The sequence below is a fragment of the Chiloscyllium plagiosum genome, chromosome 12, assembly GCF_004010195.1.
Source record: "Chiloscyllium plagiosum isolate BGI_BamShark_2017 chromosome 12, ASM401019v2, whole genome shotgun sequence".
NCBI lineage: Eukaryota > Metazoa > Chordata > Chondrichthyes > Orectolobiformes > Hemiscylliidae > Chiloscyllium > Chiloscyllium plagiosum.
In genome coordinates, this window is record NC_057721.1 from 26159985 (window position 1) to 26186263 (window position 26279).

The 26279-nt window shown below is 38.2% G+C and overlaps 1 protein-coding gene across 4 annotated transcripts in view; it reads right to left on the reverse strand.

The window, feature by feature from the left end:
- Window positions 1–26279, reverse strand: part of il1rapl1b (interleukin 1 receptor accessory protein-like 1b) — a 1390568-nt gene that overhangs the window by 396183 nt on the left and 968106 nt on the right. For all 4 annotated transcript variants that reach the window (XM_043700749.1, XM_043700751.1, XM_043700748.1 and 1 more), the window contains one exon: window positions 12135–12209. In XM_043700749.1, the coding sequence (XP_043556684.1) occupies window positions 12135–12209 (75 nt within the window). The remainder of the gene's footprint in view (window positions 1–12134; window positions 12210–26279) is intronic.

The window sequence follows — 26279 nt, forward strand, 5'->3', positions numbered from 1 at the left end:
GATGTTGTGAAACTTGAAAGGGTTCAGAAAAGATTTACAAGGATGTTGCCAGCGTTGGAGGATTTGAGCTATAGGGAGAGGCTGACCAGGCTGGGGCTGGTTTCCCTGGAGCATCGGAGGCTGAGGGTTGACCTTATAGAGGTTTACAAAATTATGAGGGACATGGATTGGATAAATAGACCAAAGTCTTTTCCCTAGGATCGGGGGGTCCAGAACTAGAGGGCATAGATTTAGAGTGAGAGGGGAAAGATATAAAAGAGACCTACGGGTAACCTTTTCATGCAGAGGTGGTACGTGTATGGAATGAGCTGCCAGAGGATGTGGTGGAAGCTGGTACAATTGCAACATTTAAGAGGCATTTGGATGGGTATATAAATAGGAAGGGTTTGGAGGGATATGGGCCGGATGTTGGCAGGTGGGACTACTTTGTGTTGGGATATCTGGTTGGCATGGACAGATTGGACCGAAGGGTCTGTTTCCATGCTGTACATCTCAATGACTCTATGAATCTATTTAATTTTGAAATAGGATGGTGGAACAGAGAGTGTGATCAAAGTTGTTGTGATTTAATTATTCAACAGTTTCTGAGATAAATAAGTCATGTTATCCATTTAAAAATGTTGCCTGACAACAGACTTTGAATCATCTTGATGATTATTGTACTAAACAAAGCAGCAATCAAAATGATTGCATGACCTTTTAAGCTCGCTATTTTAATAAGCTGCTGGTTTGACATTATACTGTCTGATGTTTGTGGTGAACATGTTTGCATGAAAAGTATTTAATCAAAACATCAACAAGGTTTTACACTATTTAAAGTAAACTATTTACTAATATTGTTAAAATAGACAAAACAATTTGATATCAACAAATGCGTTCATTCTAATTATGAAGTGATTTCAAATCATTGGTGCATTTTTGTTATCAAGAAAACTAAGTAAAGGCATTCTCTGAATTGCCGAATCTATTAACTGCTTCCAACAGGAAGGGAAAGGATAGAAATGATGTAAGACAAATGATCAAAATGGTCCTTGTGTTGCACTTAATAGAAGAACAAAAGCACGTCGGAAAGTATTAAGAATAGCCCCAGATTCATCCTGTGTGGCAAGATTGAAAGCTATAGTTAGCACTCTACATCTGTAGGAAAGTGAATTAAAGGCAAAGTAATTTATTGAATATTTAAATTGGTAAAATTGTAGCAGTCAGTCACACATACTTCAACATTCACCAAAACAGAAAGCACAATTTGCCGATTAGATAGAATTTGTTCATGACTCACATTTTAAACTTTCTTGCAAGACTAGTATTTCATGACTGATTCTATACATGTAACAAATACAGTGCAATTTAACAGAGGGTTTTCAACTTAATGTTGGAATGGACATTGTTGATGAATGTTTTATCTTCCAATTGAAGTCCTTAAGGTCAAAATCTGTATTAGGAACCATTGTTAAATAACCATAAGACTGCATTGCAAATAAATATAATGAAAAGTGACTTTTATGACATTGTGCTCCTGCATAGTAACATAACACAAATCCTAGAATATTTACAATGGATTTTCTAACCCTTTGAAATAATGGTCAGAAATGACACTTAATGGACCTCATGGTTTCTTGTATATCCACTTTGTAGGTGTGCCTCCATTGGAGAGTAAAAATTGATGCTTACATGTGTTTTGGGGTCTTAACTCTACAACATAATTATCAATAGCTAGATAATTGCGCAGAACATAGAACAGTACAGCACAGGATTAGTTCCTCTGGCCCACCATATTTGTGCTAACTATGTTGCCATTGTAAACTAATGTCCACTGCCTGTACATGGTCCATTTCCCTTGATTCCCTGCCTCTTTGTATGCCTATCTAAATGCCTCTTAAACATTACTATCATATCTTGCTTCTCGCACTTCCCCTGGTAGTGCATTTCTACCACCATCTATGTACAAAACTTGTCACACACATCTCCTTTAAACATTTCCCCTTTCAACTTAAGCCTTTGTGCCCTAGTATATGACATTTTCACCATGGGGAAAAAGATTCTGACTATCAATCTTATCCAAGCGTCTCTTAATTTTATATATTTCTATTAGCTTACCCCTCAGTCTCCCACACTCTTGTGATAACAATCCAACTTAGTCCAACCTCTCTTTATAGCTAACACAGTCCAATCCAGGAAACCTCTTTTGATTGATTAATCGATTGTCACCACATGTACTGGGATACAGTGAAAAGTGTTGTTTTGTATGCCATACAGGCAAATATTACCATAGAAAAGACACCAGGGGAGCAGAATAGATGCAGAATACTGTGTTATAGCTGCATAGAAGGTGCAAAAAGAGAGAAATTGAATTAACAGTTGGGAGGTCCATTCAAAAGTCTGTTAACAGAGGGGAAGAACCCATTCTTGAATCTACTCGTACATGCAATCAAACTTTATATACACTGCCCAATGGAAGAGCGTGGAAGAGTATAACCAGAGTCGGAGGGATATTTGATTATGTTGGCTGCTTTCCCGAGGCAATGGAAATTATAGACAGAGTCAATGAAAAGAAGGCTGGTTTGCATGATTGACTGAGCTGTGTTCAGAACTCTGTTGTTTGTTGTGGACTTGGGAAGAGCAGTTGCCATACCACGCTGTGATGTATCAGGATAGGATGCTTTCTGTGATGCATCTCTAAAGATTGGTCAGAGTCCTTGTGGACACGTTGAATTTCCTTAGCCTCCTGAAAAAGTAGAGACATTGCACTCTCTTCAAAACCTCTATATCCTCCCATACTGTGGCAACCAGACCTGTGTATAATACTTCTAATGTAGCCTGAGTGAAGTTTTATACAGTTGCAATGTGACTTACCAACTTTTCTACTCAACGTTCCAATCAATGAAGCCAGAAATACCGTACACCATCTTTAACACCTTATCTAATTGTGTTGCCACTTTCAGGGAGCTATGAACTTGCACCCTCAGATCCATCCATGGATTAATACTCCTAATGGTCCTATCATTTACTTTATACATTCCTTTTGCATTTGACCACCCAAATCAACAAAGGTTCCAGCATTGATCCTTGCGGAACACCACTGGTCACAGAACTCTCATCAAAAAAGCCCTCCTCAACTATCCTTGGTCTTCTATGACTGAGCCAATTTTGTATCCAATGTACCAGCTCACTCGGGATCCCATATGTCTTAACCTTCCTGATCAGCCTACCATGATGGACTTTGTCAAATGCTTCAGTAAAGTCCATATAGATAATATCCACTGCCCTATCCTCATCAATCATCACCTTCATTTCCTCAAAAAAACCGACTAAAATTTGTGACATATGACCTCCCCGGTCATGATGACTATTGTTAATCCATATTTTGTTCCAAATGTGAGCAAATCCTGTCCCTAAGAATCTTCTCTGATAATTTCCTGGATTATCCCCGTTGCCCTTCTCAAACAAAGGAACAACACTGGTTATTCTCCATTCTCCAAGGACCTTACCAGTGCCTAAAGAGGACACAAAAATCTCCTCACTTGCGTCTCTCAGTATCCTGGGATAGACCCCATGTGGCCCTGGGTTTATCTACCTGAATGTTTTTCAAGAAAGCCAACTCTCCTTCTTCATAATATTGATGCCCCAGAATATCAATATACTCCTCCCTAATCTTACTATCATCCATTCCCTTCTCCATGGAGAATATCAATGTGATGTATTCATGAAGAACCTCATCCAATTAATTTTTGTTTCCATGCATGCATTCTCTCCTTTGTGCTTGAGTGTACTTACCCTTTCCCTAGCTACCCTCTTGCGCCTAATATACATGTAAAATGGCTTAGATTCACCTTAATCCAACTTACCAAGATGTGGTGGTGCCGATGTTGGACTGGGGTGGACAAAGTTAAAAATCACATAATACCAGGTTATAGTCCAACAGGATTACTTGGAAGTACAAGCTTTCGGAGTCTGCTCCTTCATCAGGTAGCCAAGGACATCCTTTGGCCCCATTTAACCCTCCTCACAGTTGCTTAATTTCTTGCTCACTTCCTTTAAATTTCTCAAGAGCCTTGTTTGATTTGAGTTTCCTAAACCTTACATATGCCTCCTTTTCCTTTTTGACTAAATTTACAATGTCCCTTGTCATCCAGGATTCATGAACATTGCAAACCTTATCTTTCATCCTCACAGGAGCATGCTGGTCCCAAAATCTGATCATCTGGAATTTAAAAGACTTCCACATGACAGATGTGGATTAACCATCAAGTAGCCACCCCACTTAAATTTCTCCACTTTCTGCTTAATACTGTTGTAATTAGCCTTCCCCCAATTTAGCACTTCACCCATAGACCAGTCTTATCCTTCTCTTAAATATCTTAAAATTTACGGAATTATGGTCACTGTTACCAAAATGCTCCCTCACTGAAGCTTTGGTCACCTGGCCAGGCTCATTCCCCAATACAAGGTCTAGTACGGCCCCTTTCCTAGTTGGACTATCTATGTATTATTTCAAGAAACCCTCCCAGATGCACCTGACAAATTCTGCCCCAATAAGGTACCCAGCACTAAATATTGCAGAAATAAAACAGCCCCACATATCTAAGATTACCAATGGGGAAAAAAAATAGGAAATTGTAGTGTAAATGGAAGTAGAAAATAATAAACACATAGTCAATCAATCTGCAATAGCCAAACAATGACAAATTAATTTCAAAGTCGATGATTGCCACTCCATTCACTTTAGATCTAACAAGAATAGAAAACATACTTCTTTTTAGGTCGGGAAACACTAGAAATAGTGAAAATATGTGATTTCAGTAACATTGATAATTAAAATAATTCAAAACTCTGTCACCTCCCATTTCTGGAATGTTGCAGTGTCAATATTGGCAAATGAACTAACAGCTGTTAATTTGGTTCAGAGAGGAATGGAAACTGAAGATGTGTTTAGGAAATAAATCATCAGTTACAATATAGACATGAAATAGAAAAACACATGAGTTTTATTGCAGCATTAGAATTAGGAAAATGTTGTAGATAATTACCATATTTTAATTTAGTGTAGTAGTGAGATATGAATGTGGATGAAAAGATGCAATTAATCTAGGAATATATAAAAGTTGTATACAATTAATGTATTTTAATTAAGCAGTACCAGATGTTGATTCTATCATCCAAACCTTGCAATAATTTAATTCCTGACAGTTTGCTAAAATTATTTAATTATGACTTAGAAGCCATAGTTGAGAGAAGTAGGAATTATTTTTAAGTTCTCCTTTTTTTTCCTGTGTTCTCTGACAGATTTTATGCCCAATATGCATTTGGGTTTTTAGTCATGGTTTATTAGCTGTGGAACATTGATGGAGGTGGGGGTCTTGTGTTATTGCATAGAATTATGAATCCCAATTCAAACTAGGATTGATTTGAGGGTGCAGCTAATTGGACATCACGTTCAACTCAACTTGCCAGATGGAAGCCTAGTCATTCCAATTCTGATTTGAATATACAAGACATGATTCCCATTGGTTTCAATGGCACCTCGGCTGGAGGTTGTAGTTGGGCAAGGTGACCTCAGTTGGGAATTCATTCAAGCAGCTGTCAGGAGTAAGTAACTGGCATTGGGCAGTGAAGTTTGGAGTCTCAAATTTCATTTCGAGAAGTTTGCAGGCGTATGCTTTCTGGATCACAGAAAAATCTTTAAAAATGTAACTGCTTATTTTAGTAATTTGCTGGGCCACTGATTCTTCTGGTATCAAGCATGAACACAGCTGTCAGCAAGTTAAAATATAGTTGGTGTCTAAATTGCACAATAGTGTATTATTTGAGTATCAATGAGACCCTCTTCTGCCTGGATTGTAACCTTCTCTCGCTGACTAGGGCATGCCTGTATAAATGGTGGGCAACACAAGGTAAGCGAGTATTGTGTAAAAAGGTCACCACAACTATTGCATCCTCAGTCACATCAGGCATTCAGAAATTAAAATCAGGGCTTTTAATTTTAATAATGAAACAAGTGACAGAGAAAGATGTGACATATGTTCATGTTTACACCTGAATGGGCCTATTTGCTCCAGGTAATTATCCCTCCTTTTACCCAGCGTATACATTTTTCCAAATTGTTACCCAATTTCCTTTGAAATGATTACACTGTCCCTGTGACAACAAACAACAATGCCATGTTCTAATAACTGTGTTCTGAAAATAAACTCATCTAACCTAATTTCTGTTTTTCTAGAAATAATCATATAAGGAAAAGTCTATTCAGAGAATTGCCCACAAAACCACAGTTTAATCACAATCATGGAGTACAGACGCTTTTAGAGTATGCATGACGTCTGGTGATTAAAACATTGATTAGTGCTTTACAGATTAACAAAGATGTTAGAAATCAATTATTTTATCTTTATTTTTGTTACTAATAAACCTGAATTTCAACATTACTATCTAAATGTTTTTATTTAATCATACATGACATAAAACATGCATTAGATGTTAGTAACGCATCACAATATACCAATTGAAGAATCAAAATGTGGTTCTTGGCTCTAGAATGGTTAAAAGTAGCAGCAAATGTCAATTAAACTTGGCAAAACCTAGGAAATATCTATTGTTCTAGATAGAATGACAATGAATTTGAGATCTGTTTATTCAATATGACTATTTGCTAAACCATAGAGTTGACCTATGGCAAGTTTGATTGTCTTTTCTGCAGAGCTAGGGTTCTATTAAGAGAAATGTTACTTCTGTAGCACATGGGATAAAACTTTAATTAGACGCATTTCCTTGTTACATTTTTGCAATATGATTGCAAAAGCATTTAATGAGTGGGAAAGCTAAGAAATTGATTCGCCCATCTCATCCTGAAGATATGTACTTGTTTACTTGACTGGGAACAGCAAGAGTGACAATTGAAGAAAAATAGCATGTATTCACACTGATTTGCAAAGTTGCATTTACCAAGACTCCGGATGTAGATCTATACTTCTTAGTTTGATACATAAATGGTAATTAGAGATCTATCATTTTATAATGTAAAAAACCCCCTGAAAACCAAAGTTTTCCAGCTTTTCCAGAATGGAATAAACTCAAACTAAGTATTTGACATATCATATCCTGCCTCTGTTCTGGTTTCCATGAGAAATGACAGATCCTTTGTGCTTTTAAGCAATCCAAAGATACCCCAAAGATATTTGTTGGTTACAAATATGGAGTAAAAATGAGTTTTCAGCCTTGAGACAAGGTGCCTTGACTCTAATACCCTTCTAAAAAAGGTGGTCAGATATTTACTGTGAAACTCACTGGTCTGTGGGCAGCTCCAATGCAGCTCTCAGTTGGACACAAAATTACTTTACGAAGACCACTTTTGGAATACTGCATACAATTCTGGTCTTACAGTTCTGGGTAACTTGAAAGCGTTCAGAAAAGATTTACAAGGATATTGCCAGCGTTGGAGGGTTTGAGCTAACGGAAGAGGCTGAATAGGCTAGGGCTATTTTCCCTGGAACATCAGAGACTGAGGGGTGACCTTATTGAAGTTTATAAAATCATGAGGGGCACAGATAGGGCGAATAGCCAAGGTCTTTTCCCAGGGTAGGCAAGTCCAGAACTTGAGAGCATAGGGGTAAGATGAGGTTGGAAAGATTGAAAAGGGACCTAAGGGGCAACATTTTAATGCAGAGGATGATGCATGTATGGAACAAGCTTCCAGAGGAAGTGGTGGGAAGCTGGTATAAACACAATACTTAAAAGTCATCTGGATGGGTACATGAATAGGAAGGGTTTAGAAGGATATGGGCCCTGCTCCTCAGATGCTGCCAGACCTAATGTGCTTTTCCAGCATCACACTCTCGCAAATTTGCAGACTGTAAGCACTGCCCATTTTTGACCAATTTCAGATCAGAGTTATGAAACAGTTTTCAACTTCTCACTAGCACAAGGCATCTGTCAGAACTGCTGTACCATGACCCAGTTTAGGCAGCAGTGGACTTGGGCCGATATGACATTGGGTCTATTTCAGCTGACCATTGTGTACAGAGCTTCACAATGCAAATTGATTTGTTTTATGTCAATTTAATCCTTCAACCGATATACAGCATGTAAAAAATTTGTTCACCATAGCTTCTCTTTAGGGTAGGTAGCTAAGTTATAATAAAATGGCCACAAGATCAGAATTAGATGCAAATTTACTTTCAAGAACTAAGCATTTACTGAGCATTTGTCCGAAACCATTGGTTCAATCAAGTAAAAGACATTCAATTTCACCATTATAAAGCAGCACATGGTATATACACAGTATATGCACATTCAATTTCACCATTTTAATGTACCAAATGGCATATATACAGTATGTACATTCTCATATAAGCCTTCATGAAAGCAGTTTAGAACATCCTAACATCAAAGATGAACAGAAAAAAGAAATTATCTGACAGGGTAAATTTCACATTATAGTTTCACCTTGACAGACTTTCCCATGGACAATGCCTAGCAGGAAATTTGGATGTACACAGGAAATGATGTTTCTGATAGTTCATATGAAACATGCATTGTGTTCAAGGTACGATTCGAATTTCTAATATGTTCTCCAACTGTGTGAAATTCACTGACAGAGTGGCAAACTCAAAAAATTATTTCTATTCAGAATTTATTGGAAAGGGAGGAAAGGTCAGTCTGCCACAGTGATAACGCTTGCAAATTGCAGTACGTAGCATTTTTAGCCTATTATGTCAGGTTTTGAGAAGATCAGTGAAAGTTCTAGGAATTAAGTGTAACAGTTGGGAGGTCATGTTGCGGCTGTACAGGACTTTGGTTCGGCAACTTTTGGAATATTGTGTGCAGTTCTGGTCTCCCACCTATCAGACAGATGTTGTGAAACTTGAAAGGGTTCGGAAAATATATGCAAGGATGTTGCCAGGGTTGGAGGGTTTGAGCTATAGAGAGAGGCTGAATAGGCTGGGGCTGTTTTTCCTGGAGCGTCGGAGGCTCAGGGGTGACCTTATGGAGGTTTATAAAATCATGAGGTGCATGGATAGGGTAAATAGACAAAGTCTTTTTCCTGGGTTGGGGGAAGAGAGAACTAGCGAGCATAAGTGAGGGTGAGAGGGGAAAGATTTAAAAGGGACATAAGGGGCAATTTTTTCACGCAGAGGTGGTGCAAGTATGGAATGAGCTGCCACAGAAAATGATAGAGGCTGGTACAATTACAAAATTTAAAAGGCATCTGGATGGGACTAGATTAATTTAGGAGACTTGGTCATCATGGACGAGTTGGACCAAAGTGTCTATTTCGTGCTGCACATCTCTATACCTTTAATCCTTTGCATTTGTTCTGCATTTCTTTCAATAAATCTTAGAAACATGTGAAATGTAATCTCAACCCACACCTCTGCTTTCCCATCTAAAAAGTAATATTCCAATTAACATTTCCATTAATTTATAGGACCCTTGTTTTTAGAATACATATGTTGTGCCCCTTGTGAGTTTGCATATTGCTTTCCATTAATGCTACAGCTTATGATTGGCACATTGGCACAGAATTGTAGCCCTCTTGAAGAATTTTCTGCCACCTGATAATTGTCCTGGCATAGTAAGCTGCAACATGATGTTCAGCCAGGCCACACAATACACCTAAGTATGCTACATAGCCTGGCCCTGAAATAGACTGGGCATTACACCACAGGAGTCAAGTGGATGGCACAGGCATTCCACTGGGTGACTGGAAGTTGAAATCACTATCATCATTGAAGTCATGGAAAATAAATCAATATTAACAAAGCAATTACTTAATGTGCTGTTGGCAAATATTTTTAACTGAGTGTATGAACTGTTGCTTGAGAGAACATAATCCTATCGATGAAAGTCAGTGCCAGCATCTATAATGCTATCATCTACAATTCATATTTATTTATTTTCTATTATTAAAGAACACCTACTAAACAGGGAATATGCTTTTGATCTTCCCTTTCATGTGCTTTTCTTTTTTCTCTTCTGTTTTGTTCCTTGCCACAAGGTACTTTCACAAAAGTGCATTTTGTGTTAATAATTAATGTGGTTTTATGCCAACTGTGACATTCATTTGTACTTTCTCAGCATAAATATTTATCAAGCCAAACAAAAGCTAATATAAAGACGTTAACAGTGTGCTACTGAGAACTGCTGGGATAACAGCTCAATTCCTCGTCTCCTTTCTATGCATATTTCTGTAATTGAGATTGATAAGAAACCGAAGGCATCTTTTTATCATAATTGCCAATGCAAGATGCATTTCGCTGTGGGTACTTCAAGCTAACAAAGATTTTGTTCAGTAACTCATAAAACAAGAATACAGTTTCAGTAATGCACCTGCCACTGGCCCATTTTGAGAAACACATAATAAAACAAGTATTTAGGATTTGTGCACTGACATGAAAATGAATAGTCTCTTTAGCTTAGTAATGCTGCAAGCTATCGTTCCTTCTCAGTGAATCTGACAACATTGTGGATTGGTGTGAGTTAGCAATGTATTTGTGGCACTATCTGCCACTGTGCAACAGAGTGTAAAAAATTTAATGTTGGCCAAGTACTTATTGCCATTCCTGCTGAGATTATACTGCTGCCAGAAAAGGGACAAATGTCTGGCAAAAATAGAAAAAACTGAAAGTAAAACTCAATCAACTGGAAGTCATTTTTCAAATTGGCACAGGCAATATAAAATTAGCTTTTAATAATACACCAGCTTTTATACAAGTAACCCATTAAATGATCAAACTTTGCCATTTAGTAAATGTAACATATACAACATCGAATGACCAAGTCACTCACATGTTCGTTATTTTGACATGGTGCCTAATGTTGTTTGCATCACTTCAGTAAAATGAATTGCAGCAACTCTGCTTAATTGGGACATGTTTATGGTCTAATAAGGAAATAATGCCCCGTAACCAGTGTTCACCACAGTCTGAGATTAAAGTATGGTAACAGTGAGACCTGATAGACCACAATCTTGGCAAAGATACATAATAACACTTTATTTAGGGTTCATCACCTTTTTAAAGCAATATATCACATTATCCCTAATTCAACACAGGCTCCCCTGAAAACATACCTTTATATCCTGGATTTACCACAGTTTGGAATCAAAATTCATCCAACTTTAACCCAGGTTAGTAACAGACCAAGATCAAAATCTAAATTGCATTTTATCTCAAGGTAATCGCAAAGCACTTTGTTTTAATTTGTGAGAAATCAAACAGCAAAAAGCAAATATGACCAGAAAAATCTTTAAAAAGGATGCAACAAGTTCAAATTAGGGTCCTTTCTACACTGCTATGTGTAAATTAATGAAACCAACAAAATCAGGGAGCTGAATTATTTGCAGACACTGACAATTAGAGTAGTATTATTATTATTAATTATAAACTGTAATTCATACATTACACCCCAGGCTCAGTAACATGACTGGTGTCATGCCATCAGCACTGTTTCAGAAACTGTAAAAAGGCAGGAATATATAGAATACATTATACAAAAGGAACTTAGTTCTAATCATGACTACATCAATTCCAGTTTTAGAATGGAGTCCTGGTAACGAATTTGCCTTTTACAAATGCTATCCTGTAAGCTTGTTATTCAATACAGGGCCAAAGATTCACTTCATATCTCTAACAAGCAATCTTTACTATTTTAATGCTAGTGTTACATCATATTTAATAAACAGAAAAATAAGATAAAGCTGGCTGAAAAGAATTACAGAAAAAAACAACATGAAACGGCTACGGAATCACTGAGTGGTTAGCTTCTAACACTGTCACCAAAGGGTCCATATTCTGTATGTAAGACACTGACTAATCATGAATCACTCATATAAAAGTCCAAATATATATTCTGTAAGTAATTGCTTCTGAAAATTGGTGGCATTACTCAATACTATCATAGAATGTGTTTTTGATTCCGGCTTTTGTGGCAGAAATCTGCCCGAACTTAAGCAGTCTTGTGTCTGATCATCATTAATGGCTCCTGTGACCTACATACAGGAGACAAATTGATGCAGGCTATCACAAGGAAACTTTCCCATTAAGGGACTTGCAGCAATTCATTGTACAATTGCTGATCCTCTGAGAAATCTCAGGTTACTTTATCCATAGCATGAAAATGTAAAAAATGTTTTGACTTACCAAGCTGTGCCTCCACAGGGTTTAACCTGTTTTCTAAAGGATAAAGGAACTTGGGTGGTTTATCTGTCATTGGAGCTGTAAGAGAAAATATTCACACATTAAATGCCTTGGAACAAAGCATTTTTCAATGATTCACATGAGATTGCAATAACTCCAAACATATCTGGCATAACTCACCTACACAATATACACATATATACAGTGTGCGTGTTTAAACCAGTGGAATTAAACAGGTAAACCAGTGTTACAACACCACAGCCAAAATGTTAATATTTGCAAACTAATCAGAAGCTTTAAATATAAAAGCATTCCTCAATTAGGTTTTTCAAATTGCATAAAAGAGATAATTTTCCCGTATATTAAAACACTACCAGTGCTATTCCATTAGGGCTAAATTGAAAAGCGACGGTGGATTGAAACTAATAAGGCAGGGGCAGCTACAATCTCAATTTGAGAATAGAAAATTGATAAAAATTGCTTTCAAAAATCCTTTAGCAGAACTAAGTTTTAAAAATATTTCACTGGTGCAACACAGAAATTGTTATCAAAAAACTACATTGGGAAAGGAATCAGGTAACCATAAGAAAATATCTACCATATTAAGGGGAGTGGAATGAAATTAGATAGTGTGCATTACGAGACAATACACCAAGTATAGGCTAGTAACAGAAAGGAAGATCTCTGGTAGGTTGGCAGAGTAGCCTTAAATATCTAGCTGCACAACATGACTTGTTTTGTTTTAAAGAAACCTCTAGATGTACAAGATTCTGACAGGTTTACTGACAGTGGGCAAGGAAAAACTTGGCTGATTATTCAAGAACTAGCAGACACAAAGTTAAACAAGGCTTGCAGGGGGATGGTCTTTAACTCACTGCCCATGAGGTTGGTGAATGTAGAAACAATCAATTACATCGAAAAAGAATTAGATGGTCACATAAAGGAAGGAATTAAACTTGTAGGGTTATAGGGACCAAGTAGGGGAGTTGAACTTATTAAATGGATCCTTTGGGAGCCAGTGTAGACTCGATGGGGTGATTCACCTCTTTCTGTTCTATAAATGACTGACTGCAAAATCCAGGCTAATGTGGATATTTTAAAGATGATGATGAAGCTATGATAGTTTCAGTCTGTGGGGACTTAACGTAATAACTAAAGCTCAGATTTATACAGCACTTTTATTGCAATAAAGTCTCAAATCCCATTGCATTATTAAACAAAATATGACATCACAACATACAGGAGATACTAGGGCAGATAACTAAAAGCTTTGTTAAGGAGCTAGGTTTTAGAAGTGCTCCCTTAAGGAAGAAAGGCAGATAGGGAGGCAGAGAAGTTTGTGGAAGGAATATGAGATGTTGGGATCCAGCTAGCAAGAAGTATAGTCCCAGTGTTAGATTGATTAAAATTGGAGTTGTTCAAAAGTACAGAATTTGCAGGGTGTTGATATCTGTGAGGTTGTGAGGCTAGAGAGGATTATAGAGATAAAAAGGGGGCAAGATCATGGAGAGGTTTGAAAGCAAGGATGAGAATTTTGCATTCAAGGTAGTTAAACAGAGGCAGTACAGGCTTGTGAACACGGACGTGTTGGGAGAATGCCATTTGGTATGAGTTGGGGCACAGCAGCAGGATTTTGGATGACCTCAAGTTTATAAGGGGTAACATATGGGAGGCTAACCAGGAACGTGTTCACCTGTCACATCTAGAAGTAACAAGATGGTGCACATGAATCAATGCTGTCTCTGTGACCTTTTCAGTGGCTAAAGAATGGTATACAATCATTCATTCAGATTAGATTAGCTACAGTGTGAAAGCAGGCCCTTTGGCCCAACTAGTCCACACTGACCCTCCAAAGAGTAACCCACCCAGACCCATTTCCCTCTAGACTAATGCACCTAACACTATGGGCAATTTAGCATGTCCAATTCACCTGACCTGCACATCCTTGGACTATGGGAGGATATGGGGAGAACGTGCAAACTCCACGCAGACAGTCGCTCAAGGCTGGAATCAAGCCTGGGACCTTGGTGTTGTGGGGCAGCAGTTCTATCCACTGAGCCACCGTGCATTTGAGCAACTTCCATCATTCTATGAGATTATGACTCATTTGTATCATAACCCCATTTGGACTGCCTGCCTTCGGCTGGAACCCTCAACATGCTTCCTTAACAAAAGCCTGTAACTGGATTTTGAAAATTGTCCAGCTTCAACAGGACTGATCTCTGAATATTCAGCAGTCATTTGAGACCATAAATAGGCAAATAATTGTGCTCTCGCCATACAAAAATGAAATATTGTGAATTTCAATGCCAACTTTCCTACAAAAGAAACTGTCTGTGTGGGTTTCTTCCGACAGTGCAGAGATGCGTAGAATAGGTAGATTTGTGATGCTAAAGTGCCCGTAGAGTCCAGGGATGCAGGATGTTTGGATTAGCCATAGGAAATGCTAGGTTCCATGGATAGGGTCGGGGTTGGGTCTGGGTCTGGGTGGGCTTGTCTTTAGAGGATCAGTGTGAATGGCTTGCTTCCACACAGTAGGGATTCGATGATTCTATGATGTTTCTTTTTTCTTTCATGGGATGTGGGCATCGATGACAATGTGAGTTTTGTAGAAATTCTTCATTGCTTCACTAAATCTATTGAACCCATGATTTACAATATGTGTACATTTAAAGAGAACATATATTGAAATATCTTATAGGGCTCATGGTACTGTCTGCTGTGCACATGTGCAGCCCAAGATGACAAAAGTTTTCTCTCATCATGGATACATTTCCTGGTGAAATCCCTCTGTTATTTTGTTTCAAAATCATCAAATAGTTAATAGATTCATAATCTCACTGAGCATTTTTTATTGCTAAGAAAGCTTTTATTAATTGGATATGAGTGTCTTCAAATTTGGATTATTTCTGTATTTATCAATTGTACTTGAGTATATTCCTGTTATATGTATCCCTATTCCTGTGAAGTTATGGTGTCTCTGAAGCAGAAGAAAGACCTGTACAATAACTATGCAGATTCTTTTGCCCAATTTGCACAGTTCAAGCATGTTATTTTAAGAGAACAATTAAACAATCTGAAAAATAAATAAAAATTCTAGAGTTACATGTTTAATATGTCCTTTATATGGCCAATTTTAAATTTCAGAGATAATGTTATAGAGATAAAATGTTGTGACCTACTGCTCAGTAAACTGCAACTTCCTTGTCCACTTAAGTAATTGGGGGTAAATGATAAAATATTGATTACACAAACAAAATACCCTGCAATAATTTATTATTTAACGCTTCTAGTTTAGGGACCTTCCTGTATCTAATAACACATAAAACACACAAAGTATGTGCATGTGTCTGTTTTCATTGCTTTTTTATTCCCTTGGACAGGCTTTATTAGAGGTTATATCCAGAGGTTAGGAAACCACTCCACAACACACATGGATAACCAGGCGACTCTCCTGCTCTATCCACCTTCCAAAGGTGCAATAGAAGGAATTACAGATTGACAATCAACCTGTTAGCCATGCTATGAGTGCACCTCTGTGACCATCATGTTCTGGGTTGGAACTTAAACCCAGAGCAGGGATGTTACACACTACATCACAAGATTTCCCTTCATATCTTCATAAGCATTATATTAAATGTTGTGATACATTAGACAGCCTCACAGAGTATCTTTTCTATGAAATTATAAGGAAAATCACACGTCAGATGTCAGATGTCCTCATGTCAGATAATAAAGCCTAGGTTAAGGGGGGATTTTAAGATTTTGAAAGGAATTACAAGGAAAACACATCTTCATGAAAACAGAATTCAAAGTTTGGAACTCTATCCCCTCAATTAATCATTTTAAATTTGAGATCAATAGTTTGTGTTCACCAAAGGTATTAAGAGATATAGATGAAAAATAGTTAAATAGAATTAGAATACAGATCGGTTATGATAGTATTTGAAATGATAGAATTCTTTCTTAAGATGGCAAGGGAGTAACTTAATTCTGAGATTAGGGTCCTGAATGTAAAATAAGGAAACTATGATGCGATGAGGTGTGAGCTGGTTATGATAATTTTGGGAACATCATTAAAAGAGAAGATGGTGTATAGTCAATGGCAAGCATTTAAAGAGTACATAGTGTGACTGCAAAAAAAATCGTGTTTGCATAATAAGAAGATGGGAAAGGTGGCCTGACCAAAGGGAAATTATGAATAATATTACATCCAAGGATGGCGGCATACAAATTGGCCAAAACAAAAACAAGCAGACCCAAGGACTGGGAGCAGTCAGATTTCAGCAAAGGAAGACAAAAGAATTGATTAAGAGGGGGACAATAAGAGTACAAGAGTAGATCTCTAGGGAACTTTCAAACTGATTGTAAGTTCTACAGGTACATACAGAGAAAATGATTAATGAATGCAGAAACAGAGTAAGTGAAACGGGGAACAAAGAAAAGGCAGACCAATTTAACACTTATTTTGTCTCTGTCTTCACAAATGAGAGCACAAACAATGTTTCAAAAGTGTTGGGAATGCAGTGTCTAGTGAGAGAGAGAGGAACTAAAGGAAGTGGTTTTGGGGAAATGGATGAGATCATTGGTAAACCCAGGGCCCAATACTCTACATCCCAGAGTACTTAAGGAATGTGGCCTAGAAGTATTTGATGCATTGGTCATCATCTTTCAAGATTCTATTGACTCTTTGGATTGAAAGGTGGCCAATGTAACCCCACTATTTGAAGGAGGTAGTAAAGAGAAAACAGAGGATTATAGATTGGTTAGACTAACATTGGTAGTAGGGAAAATATTAGGGTCCATCATTAAAATTTAATAACAGAACACTTGGGAAACAGTGACAACATCAGACAGAATCAGCATGGATATATGAAAGGGAAGTCATGCTTGACAAATGGACTGGAACTTTTCAAGAAAGTAACGAATAGACATTTGATAAGCTAATGGCTGTGGTTTCCTAGGAGGTTCAGATGGCTATCAATAAGGTCTCATAGAAGAGACTGACATGTAAAATCTTTTTCCAAATGGGAGGCAGTGACTAGTGGGATAAAGCAGGGATTAATATTTGGATCCCAGCTATTCACAATATATTTTAACAATTTAGTTGAGGGAACTGAATGTAATATCTCCAAGTTTTCAGACCATGAAGCTGGGTTGGATGGTGAAGTGTGAGACAGATGCAGAGATATTTCAGTGTGATTTGGTGAAGTTGAGGGAACAGATAACTGAATGGCAGATGAAACATAATGTGAATAAATGTGAAGTTTGGTTGCAAAGGCAGGAAGGCAGATGATCTAAATGGTAATAGATTGGGAAAAGCGAAGTTTATGTTTATGTCCTAAGCTTAAATTTATGTTCTACAATCAGTAACTGAGTGAAACATTGACCATTTTCCTTGCAGGTATCGGCACATAGGTGCAGAATCCCTCTTCAGAGAAGAAAACCTGGCTTAAAAATTCATCAAATTGGCAATAGATTCTTGATCAATAAAGTCACTCCAAAAAAAACTTAGACAACATTAAATGTCAAACTATTAGAAGATGACCAAAAGTCTGAAGCCATTGTTCAAGACAGCAGCACTTTCAAGCTCTTTGTTTGGAACAATAATAGCAATACTAACTAAGACGTGTCTCAACGTGTGGTTTCTCCCATTTACTGAAGCTGTGTTCAATATTTTATGACACACGCAAGCTGCATATCAAAAAGGAGTACTGAGCAAAGATGTGCAGAAAATCTAATACAGCCCAAAATGCTGCGTAAAGCTCAATAGCCAGACATATACAGTTTTCATTTAACGCCAAATACAAGTGATGTTATAAACGTTATACCCTTGAAATGCAAATGTAGGGATGAAGTTCAGGAAATGCATCGAACAATGCAGCATTGAGATCCTAACCAAAAAGTATATACAGTCAATTAGACACACTGTATTAATGTTAGAAACTGATGCATTCACTACAATCAAGATAATTTATCCCAGAATAACACAGGCATGACTGCTCACATTATCCTGTTACACATTCGCGATGAAATCTACATAGATAAATGGCACAGTGTAGTGAAGTTCACACATGACAAACTCACTGCCGATCATGAATCTCAGATTCCCTGAATTGACACTGTTAGTCTCAGATGTCAATATGGTTCTTCTGGATGTATGCCAAAAACCTTCTACAATGTTAAAACAAATGAACCAGTCATTGTTGATTTGCTAAGGTGCACAGGTTTTCACATCATGATGATCCAGGAGGTAGCAAACACATCTGTTGTGACACCAAGAATCACAGACAAAAGAATTGATTTAAGTCACTTTGGTCATAACCAAGTGGAACAAATTTAACATGCCAGATCTGACAATGACCCACTACATGAGCTGAAAGGTACCATCATTACCAGGTGGCCTGAACATATTTAGCAGGTTCCCAAGCTAGTCCTTTTAGTCATTTTTAAGGCTAAATAGATATTGATTCCCAAGATCTTGCATCAAGACATTTTCAACTACCTTCACACTGGTTACAACTCTTCAGTGAAAGCCAAAGATTGACACATAAACCTGTCTGTTGGCTTGGCATCAAAAACAACATGGATCAATGGATACAATTGTTCAAAGCATGTCAATTTCATCAATCCCAGCAGTGTGGCGAATAACTTAAATTGCATAAAATATCCCTTGCATCATGGTCCAAGACTGCTACAATCTATTTCAAGTCAACAGTTATGGCTGTATGTAGGTAACAGATTACCAGATTTTCTTTTGTCAGAAAAATCAAGGATACTATCAAGCCCAGAGTCAATGGTACGTAAATTGCTATTTTCATGATTGGCATTCCACAAAGTATCATGTCAGACAAAGGTCCTCAGTAAATTGGTAAGCCATCCCAAGATATGTGCAGGTAATATGTGCAGGTGGCTCAGTGGATAATACTGCTGCCTCGTAGCACCAAGGACTTGGGTTTGATTCCTACCTCAGATGACTGTTTATGTGGAGTTTGCATGTTCTCCCTGTGTCTGCGTGGGTTTCCTCTGGGTGCTCCAGTTTCCACCCACAATCCAAAGATGTGCAGGTCAGGTGAATTGGTCATGCTAAATTGCCCATAGGAAATGGGTCTGGATGGGTTACGCTTCGGAGGGTCGGTGTGGACTTGTTGGGCCGAAGAGCCTGTTTCCACACTGTAGGGAATATAATCTAATCTAATAAGGATCCCAGCACAGCACAGCCTTTCCATGTTATCCACAATGGCTTGACAGAGCACACTTCACCTACACTTAAAGCAAAGATTGCAAAGTACAAGGAAATACATCAAGACTTCAGGATTGCCATGCTGATTTTGCAATCTACACCTTAAGGCAAAGATCTACCCTCACATCCAACTCCTATGTTTGGAAGTCAGGTCCATACACTCTTTCTAGCTTATATATTGCCTCCTAATCAAAGGTATGTGAATCCTTGCAGGAAATAAGAGAGAGAGAAAATGGTACAGGAGCATGACAGAATAGCATTTTTAAATATACCTCAGCTTCACCCCGGTCTAGGTGTGAGACCACAAGGTACTCACATCAGCATTTAGATACTTGGAAGGGCACTGAAAAACATGTGCTTAACACAGATCATATGATGTTGCTATGAGCAATGGTCATGTTTTAAGAGAGAACCAAAGAAAAATTCAAATTATATAATGAAGTCCAAGATAATTCAAAGCAATGATTCAGACAGTGAAAGTATTGTATAAACACCAAATAAGAAGACATCCACAATGGGTAGTCTACAACAGCAGGTAACACTCAACAACATGAAATTGGGCAGCCACGTCCTGAGACCTGTACAAGAACTCCAATGATTGTGTTTCATGTAAACTGAAATGTTATCTTAGTGTAATGATAATGTGAGTAAATGTATCTCTGTTATTTTTGATCTGTATCTTTACCCATGTTTCTCATGTGAGAGTCAGTTAGTCAACTAGCTTGAAAGCAGACGATTCGAATGTCTAGGATGGAGCACTTAAATAAATTACAACTCTTACGAATAAATTTTCTGATACATAATCTCGGTAAGAAACCAGTCTCAGTGTTCATGATATGAGAGTTAACATATAACTTTAGAGAGCACATCACAATGCTTGTGCTTTAAAATCAGTTGAAAAACGCATCAGATAGTTTACATGTAATACACGGAACATGCAACTCGCAGCCAGCTCCTGTAATGATCTTAATTATTTTGGAGAGAGGTAGACAACAGTATTCCATTAAGTGGTGATTTCCAACAGCCTGATGTGTAAGGGTTCTTTCATTTCTTTGTGTAGTTCAAATGGTCATTCCCACGCAGAAAATGTCACTCCAATTTAATTGCAAGAATTTGTTACAAATGCTAATTAACAGAAGCCCTTAAGTGTTGGCATTTCTAATTTTCCATTGTACCTGTCATCACTTAATGGCCTGCGGCTCCTAACAACCACATTGAAGTATGTAATGGCTTCTTTACGTGGATAGCTTCCATTTGGAAACTTAATTACTGTGTTCTTCTTTTTTTAAAAAGAAAAAGTGGGTCATGTACAAGCACTGGTGCAATATTCAGCTTATTAAATGTGGAATATGAAATAATGGATTTATAATAACTCAAGTTAAAGTAATGAAATAATGGATTTGTAATAACTAAAGTTAAAAGCATAAGATGACTTTAAAATAAAATTCAGACTATTCCCTAAATATTCCTCATGTTAATCATTTTCATTGCAGTTGCTGATCTCACCAACTCGCTTCTGAAAATGATAGACTGTCAGAAAAATCCAAAATTAATTCCAACTTCTCTTAACCCGGAAATTCCTTTCACTCCAAATAAATAGATATTTTTACCTTAAAGAAAGTAATGTCTTACCTTTTCCTTCTAGTGAAATATTCTAAATTCCAATAAAACTTGTTCAAAGTATTTCCATTTTCTTATTTTTTTCTGAGAAAAGAACTTTAAATTGATAGCCCATCATTACAGTCTTTCTAACTGGAAGAAAATGATCTTCGAGACAAAGTCTATCAAAACCTTTCAAATCTTAAATACACCATCTTTTAACCCTCTCTGCTCTACTTCCAGTGTCTTCTGTTTAAACATAATTCTTCATTCTTATCATCATTCTGGTGGCTAGGCCTTTTAATGTCTATTTTACACCCCTGTAAAATGTACATAATGAGGTCCAATTTCCACTTCATTGCTGGCACAAACAAATGATGGAAGAAATGGGTTTTCACAACATTCTGGTGGCTGAAACAAATGGAGTTTGGAATAAATGGAGAATCCAGTCTTCTGCACCACACAGGCAGTAAATATCATTGTGAGTGGAAGGTCCTTGAAGGAATATTGATGCTGCTGTCATTTTTAATCTTATTTCACCAATCTTGGTGTCCTTTTGTAATCAATAAATACAAAAAGATGTAGAATCTCATTGTCCTTGTTAGCATTCACATTTTTTTCAGTACAGTTTATTGATGCTGATACTGTATCACAGATAGTGCTATATATTTCGGGAACCAGACATGCTTTTATTGTTATTACCTGTCATATTTCAAATGGGGGAGTTTGTGAAAGAACAGAGCATTTTTACCATAAAAATATACAACATTTCCAAACACCACAAATACTTCATTTAATCTTCCTTTCCAATGAATAAAGTCAACCTAAGTCTTGCAGTCAGAGTTGAAACTGCAGCAAAGATTTCTGAGATGGTCCCTTTTATAATTTTTCAACCATGTCTTCCACATGTGTTTGAAGCATTAGAAGATCAGCACAGTCCCTACAGGGTAAGACTGCTGAGTGCAAAAGAGAAGTTTGAAGAGAGAGGACACACTTTCACTTCAGGATAGTCACTTCCATGTTTTTAAAAGTCCAAGTCTATGCTGATAGATAAGTGGCTAAATTAGGTAATTAGGTGAGGTTTACAGATAGATGGATAAGTGGGGATTCAGTTTGAGGGAGGATGATTAGTTGGGTTTTGTTAGGGAGAGTAGTTGATAGAGGGGGTTGGGTGGATATTGTCAGGTCCCCTTAATTATATCATCAGGTTGTCAGTGTGTTGTTGATCTGGTCAAGGATTATTTAGGTGTTTGGAGTGGGCAGTCAACTCAGCTGAGATATGCTGGTTATCCATTAGTTAGACTAGGTGTCAAACTAGACAATATATCTTGGGTATGTGTGATAGCAAATTCCATACATCTGACCCAAATGATATTAAAGGAGTATGCCAGCCAATCTGTCCAGTAGCAGTTCAAACTTCCTAAAAATTTCCACAAATATTTATGATCCAGGAATTCACAGGATTCAGGATCTCCCAACTTACATTCCACCTCTGATGATCCAGAGACTGAACATCTATGTCAATAAATACTAACACCAAACATTATAATATATAACTATATCATAAATAAAATGACTTTATTGAGTCACATCACAGCTAATTCAAATGAAATAAAATTACTTTCGGGGGAGGCAACGGCCAATTGGTACTACCATTAGACTATTAATCCAGAAACTCAGCTGATGTTCTGGGTACCCGGGCTCAAATCCTACATGGCAGCTGATGGAATTTGAATTCAGTAAAATATATCTTGAATTAAGAATCTACTGATAACTATGAAAACATTGCTGATTATTGGAAAAACTCATCCAGCTCACAAATGTCCTTTAGAGAAGGAAATTTGCCATCCTCACCTGCTTCTGGCCTACAAGTGACTCCAGATCCACTGGAACATGTTTGACTCTTAACTGACCTCTGAAATAGCCCAGCAAGCCACTCAGTTGTATCAATCATTATAAGTGTCAACAAAGAAATGAAACCGGACAGACCACTTAGCATTGACCTAGGCACCAGAAAAAACAATGATAGAAATTCCCTTGTCGACCCTGCAAAGTCTCCTTGCTAATATCTGGGGTCTAATGCCATAATTGAGTGAGCTGTCTCACAAACGAGTAAAGCAACAGCCTAACATAGTCAGACTCATGGAATCATACCTTAGAGACAATGTCCCAGACATACCATCACCATCCCTGGGTATATCCTGGCCCACCAGAGGTGACTATACTTTGGTATACAGTCAAGAGAGAGTTGCCCTCAACATTGACTCTGGACCCCATGAGGTCTCATGGTTTCAGATTAAACACAGCCAAGGAAACCTCGTCCCTCAACTGGTGAATCAGTATTACCCATTTTGAACAAGACTTGGATGAAGCACTGAGGGTGGCAAGGGTAAAAATTGCAATGTCGACAGGCGAGTTCAATGTCCATCACTAGTACCAGTGGCAGTACTACTGATTGAATTGGTCAGGTCCAAAAGGATGTAGCAACTGGACTGGTTCTGTGGTACGTGGTGAGGAAACCAATAAGGGGAAATAAACATACTTGACCTCATTCTTACCAATCTGTCAGCTGCAAATGTATCTGTCCATTGTAGTATTGGTAAGAGCAACCACTGCCCAGTCCTTGTCAAGGTGAAGTCCCGTTTTCACATTGAAAATACCCTCTATCGTGTTGTGTGGCACGATCACCACGCCAAATGGGACAGATTGTGAACAGATCTAGCAACTCAAGACTGGGCATCCATGATGTACTATGGGGCATCAACAGCAGCAGAATTGTACTCCAGCACAATTTGCAACCTCATGGAGCAGCATATTCCTCACTCACCAATTGCCATCAAGCCAGGGGATCAACCCTGGTTTATTGGAGCATGCAGGAGCAGCAGCACAAAGCATAGCTAAATGTCATTTTGGTGGAGCTACCAAACAAGATTACCTGTATGCCAAACAGCATAAACAGCAAGTGATTGACAGAGCTGAGCGATCCCACAACCAATGGATCAGATCTTAGCTCTACAGTCTTGCAACATTCAGTCAGAAATGTTGGTGGACAATTAAGCAACTCACTGGAAGAGGAAGGTCCACAAATATCCCCATTCTCAATTATGGAAGTGCTGAGCAGATCAGTGGGCTGAAGCATTTACAGCAATCTTCAGCAAGAAGTAGATGATCCATTTCAGCCTACTCCAGTAGTCCTCAGCCAAGTAGATTCATTCCATGTGATATCAAGAAACAGTTGGAGACACCAGATATTGCAAAGGCTATGGGCCCTGGCAACATTCCAGCAATAGTATTGAAGATTTGTGCTTCAGAACTTTCCCCCTTCCCCTAGCCAAACTCTTCCAGTACAGTTACAACACTGGTATCTGCTTGACAATGTGGAAATTACCTAGGTATGTCCTGTGCACCAAAAGCAGGACAAATCTAACCTGCCCAACGGCTGCCCTATAAATCTACTCTCAATCATCAGTAAAGTGATGGAAGGTATCTTCAACCGTGCTATTAATCCGCACCAACACAGCAATAACCCGCTCAGTGATGCTCAGTCTGGATTCTATCAGGGCCACTCAGGTCCTGACTTCATGACAGCTTTGGTTCAAAAATGGACAAAAGAATAAAATTCAAGAGATGAGGTGAGAGTGACAGCCCTTGACATGGAGGTTACATTTGACTGAGTGTGGTATCAAAGGGGCCCTAGCAAAACTAGAATCAATGGATATCAGGAAGCAAACTTTTCCATGGTTGGAGTCATACCTGGCACATTGGAAGATAGTTATAGTTGTTGGAAGTCAGTTATCTCAGCTCCAGGATATCTTTGCAGGAATTCCTCAGGGTAGTGTCCTAGGCCCAACAATCTTCAGTTGCTTTATCAATGACCTTCCTCCGTGATACGGTCATAAGTGGGGATGTTCACTAATGAATGTGTTCAGCACCATTCGTGACTCCTCAGATACTGAAGCAGTCCGTATTCAAACACAACAAGATCTGGACAGTATCCAGGCTTGGGCTGGCAAGTGGCAAGTAACATTTGTGTCACACAAATGCCAGGCAAAGATCTTCTCCAATAAGAGACAATCTAATCATCGCCACTTGATATTCAACGATGTCATCGTCACTGAATCTCCTACTATCAACAATCTGGGGATTACCATTGACAAGAAACACAACTGGACTGACAACATAAACAAATCAACTATAAGTGCAGGTCACAGGCCAAGAATACTGGAGTAATTCACCTCTTGACTCCCCAAAGCCTCTCTACCATCCACAAAGCACAAGTCAGGATTGTATGGAATAATACCCACTTTCCTGGATGGGTACAGTACCAACAGCACTCAAGAAACTTGATACTATCCAGGACAGTGCAGCCTGTCTGATTGACACCACATCCACAAGGCTCAACTCCCTCCACCACTGATGCTCAGTGGCAGCAGTATGGACTATCGATAGGATGCACTGCAAAAGTTTTTTCTCAAACCATGACCACTTCCATTTTGAAGAACAAGGGAAGCGGATAGATGGGAACCCCACCACCTGCAAGTTCCCCTCCAAGCCACTCGCCATCCCGATTTGGAAATATATCACTGTTCCTTCACTGTCACTGACTTGGAATTCCCTCCTTCAGGGCATTGTGGATCAACCCACAGCATTTGCACTACAGCAGTTCAAGAAGGTAGTTCATTAAAACTTTCTTGAGGCTAACTAGGGATAGGCAATAAATGCTGACCAGCTGTGAATATATCCCGCAAGAGAATTTTATAAAATCCATAAAATGTAACTCGAGAGTCAATGTGATTATGCTGTTATTTTTAGCTTAATTGATCATGGGATTCAAATCAATTGCATTCTGCAACGAGATTTTGCGATCTATACAGCTAATTTTTAAAAATTTCCTGGATGTCCATCTTCATTCATAAGATCAGTAATGCCCTCAATATAATTACCATTCATAGTTTGAACTGAACTCATTTTGAGTCTCTGAAGGTGGCATTATGAATTAAACTGGTTATTTTGATGCTCACTGGTTATTTTGAGTCATACAGCATAGATATAGACCCATTGGTCCAACTCATCAATGCTCACTAAGTTTCCAAACTAAATTAGTCGCATTTGCCTGTGTTTGGTGACATGACATCCACAAGCATCCACCCCCTCCACCACTGATGCTCCAGTAGCGGCAGAATGGACTATCTCAGTGTTTAGTACTGCTGCCTCACAGCACCCGCGACCCGGATTTGATTTCACCCCTGGGCGACTGCGTGGATTTTGCACATTCTCCCCATGTTTGCATAGGTTTCCTTCATGTG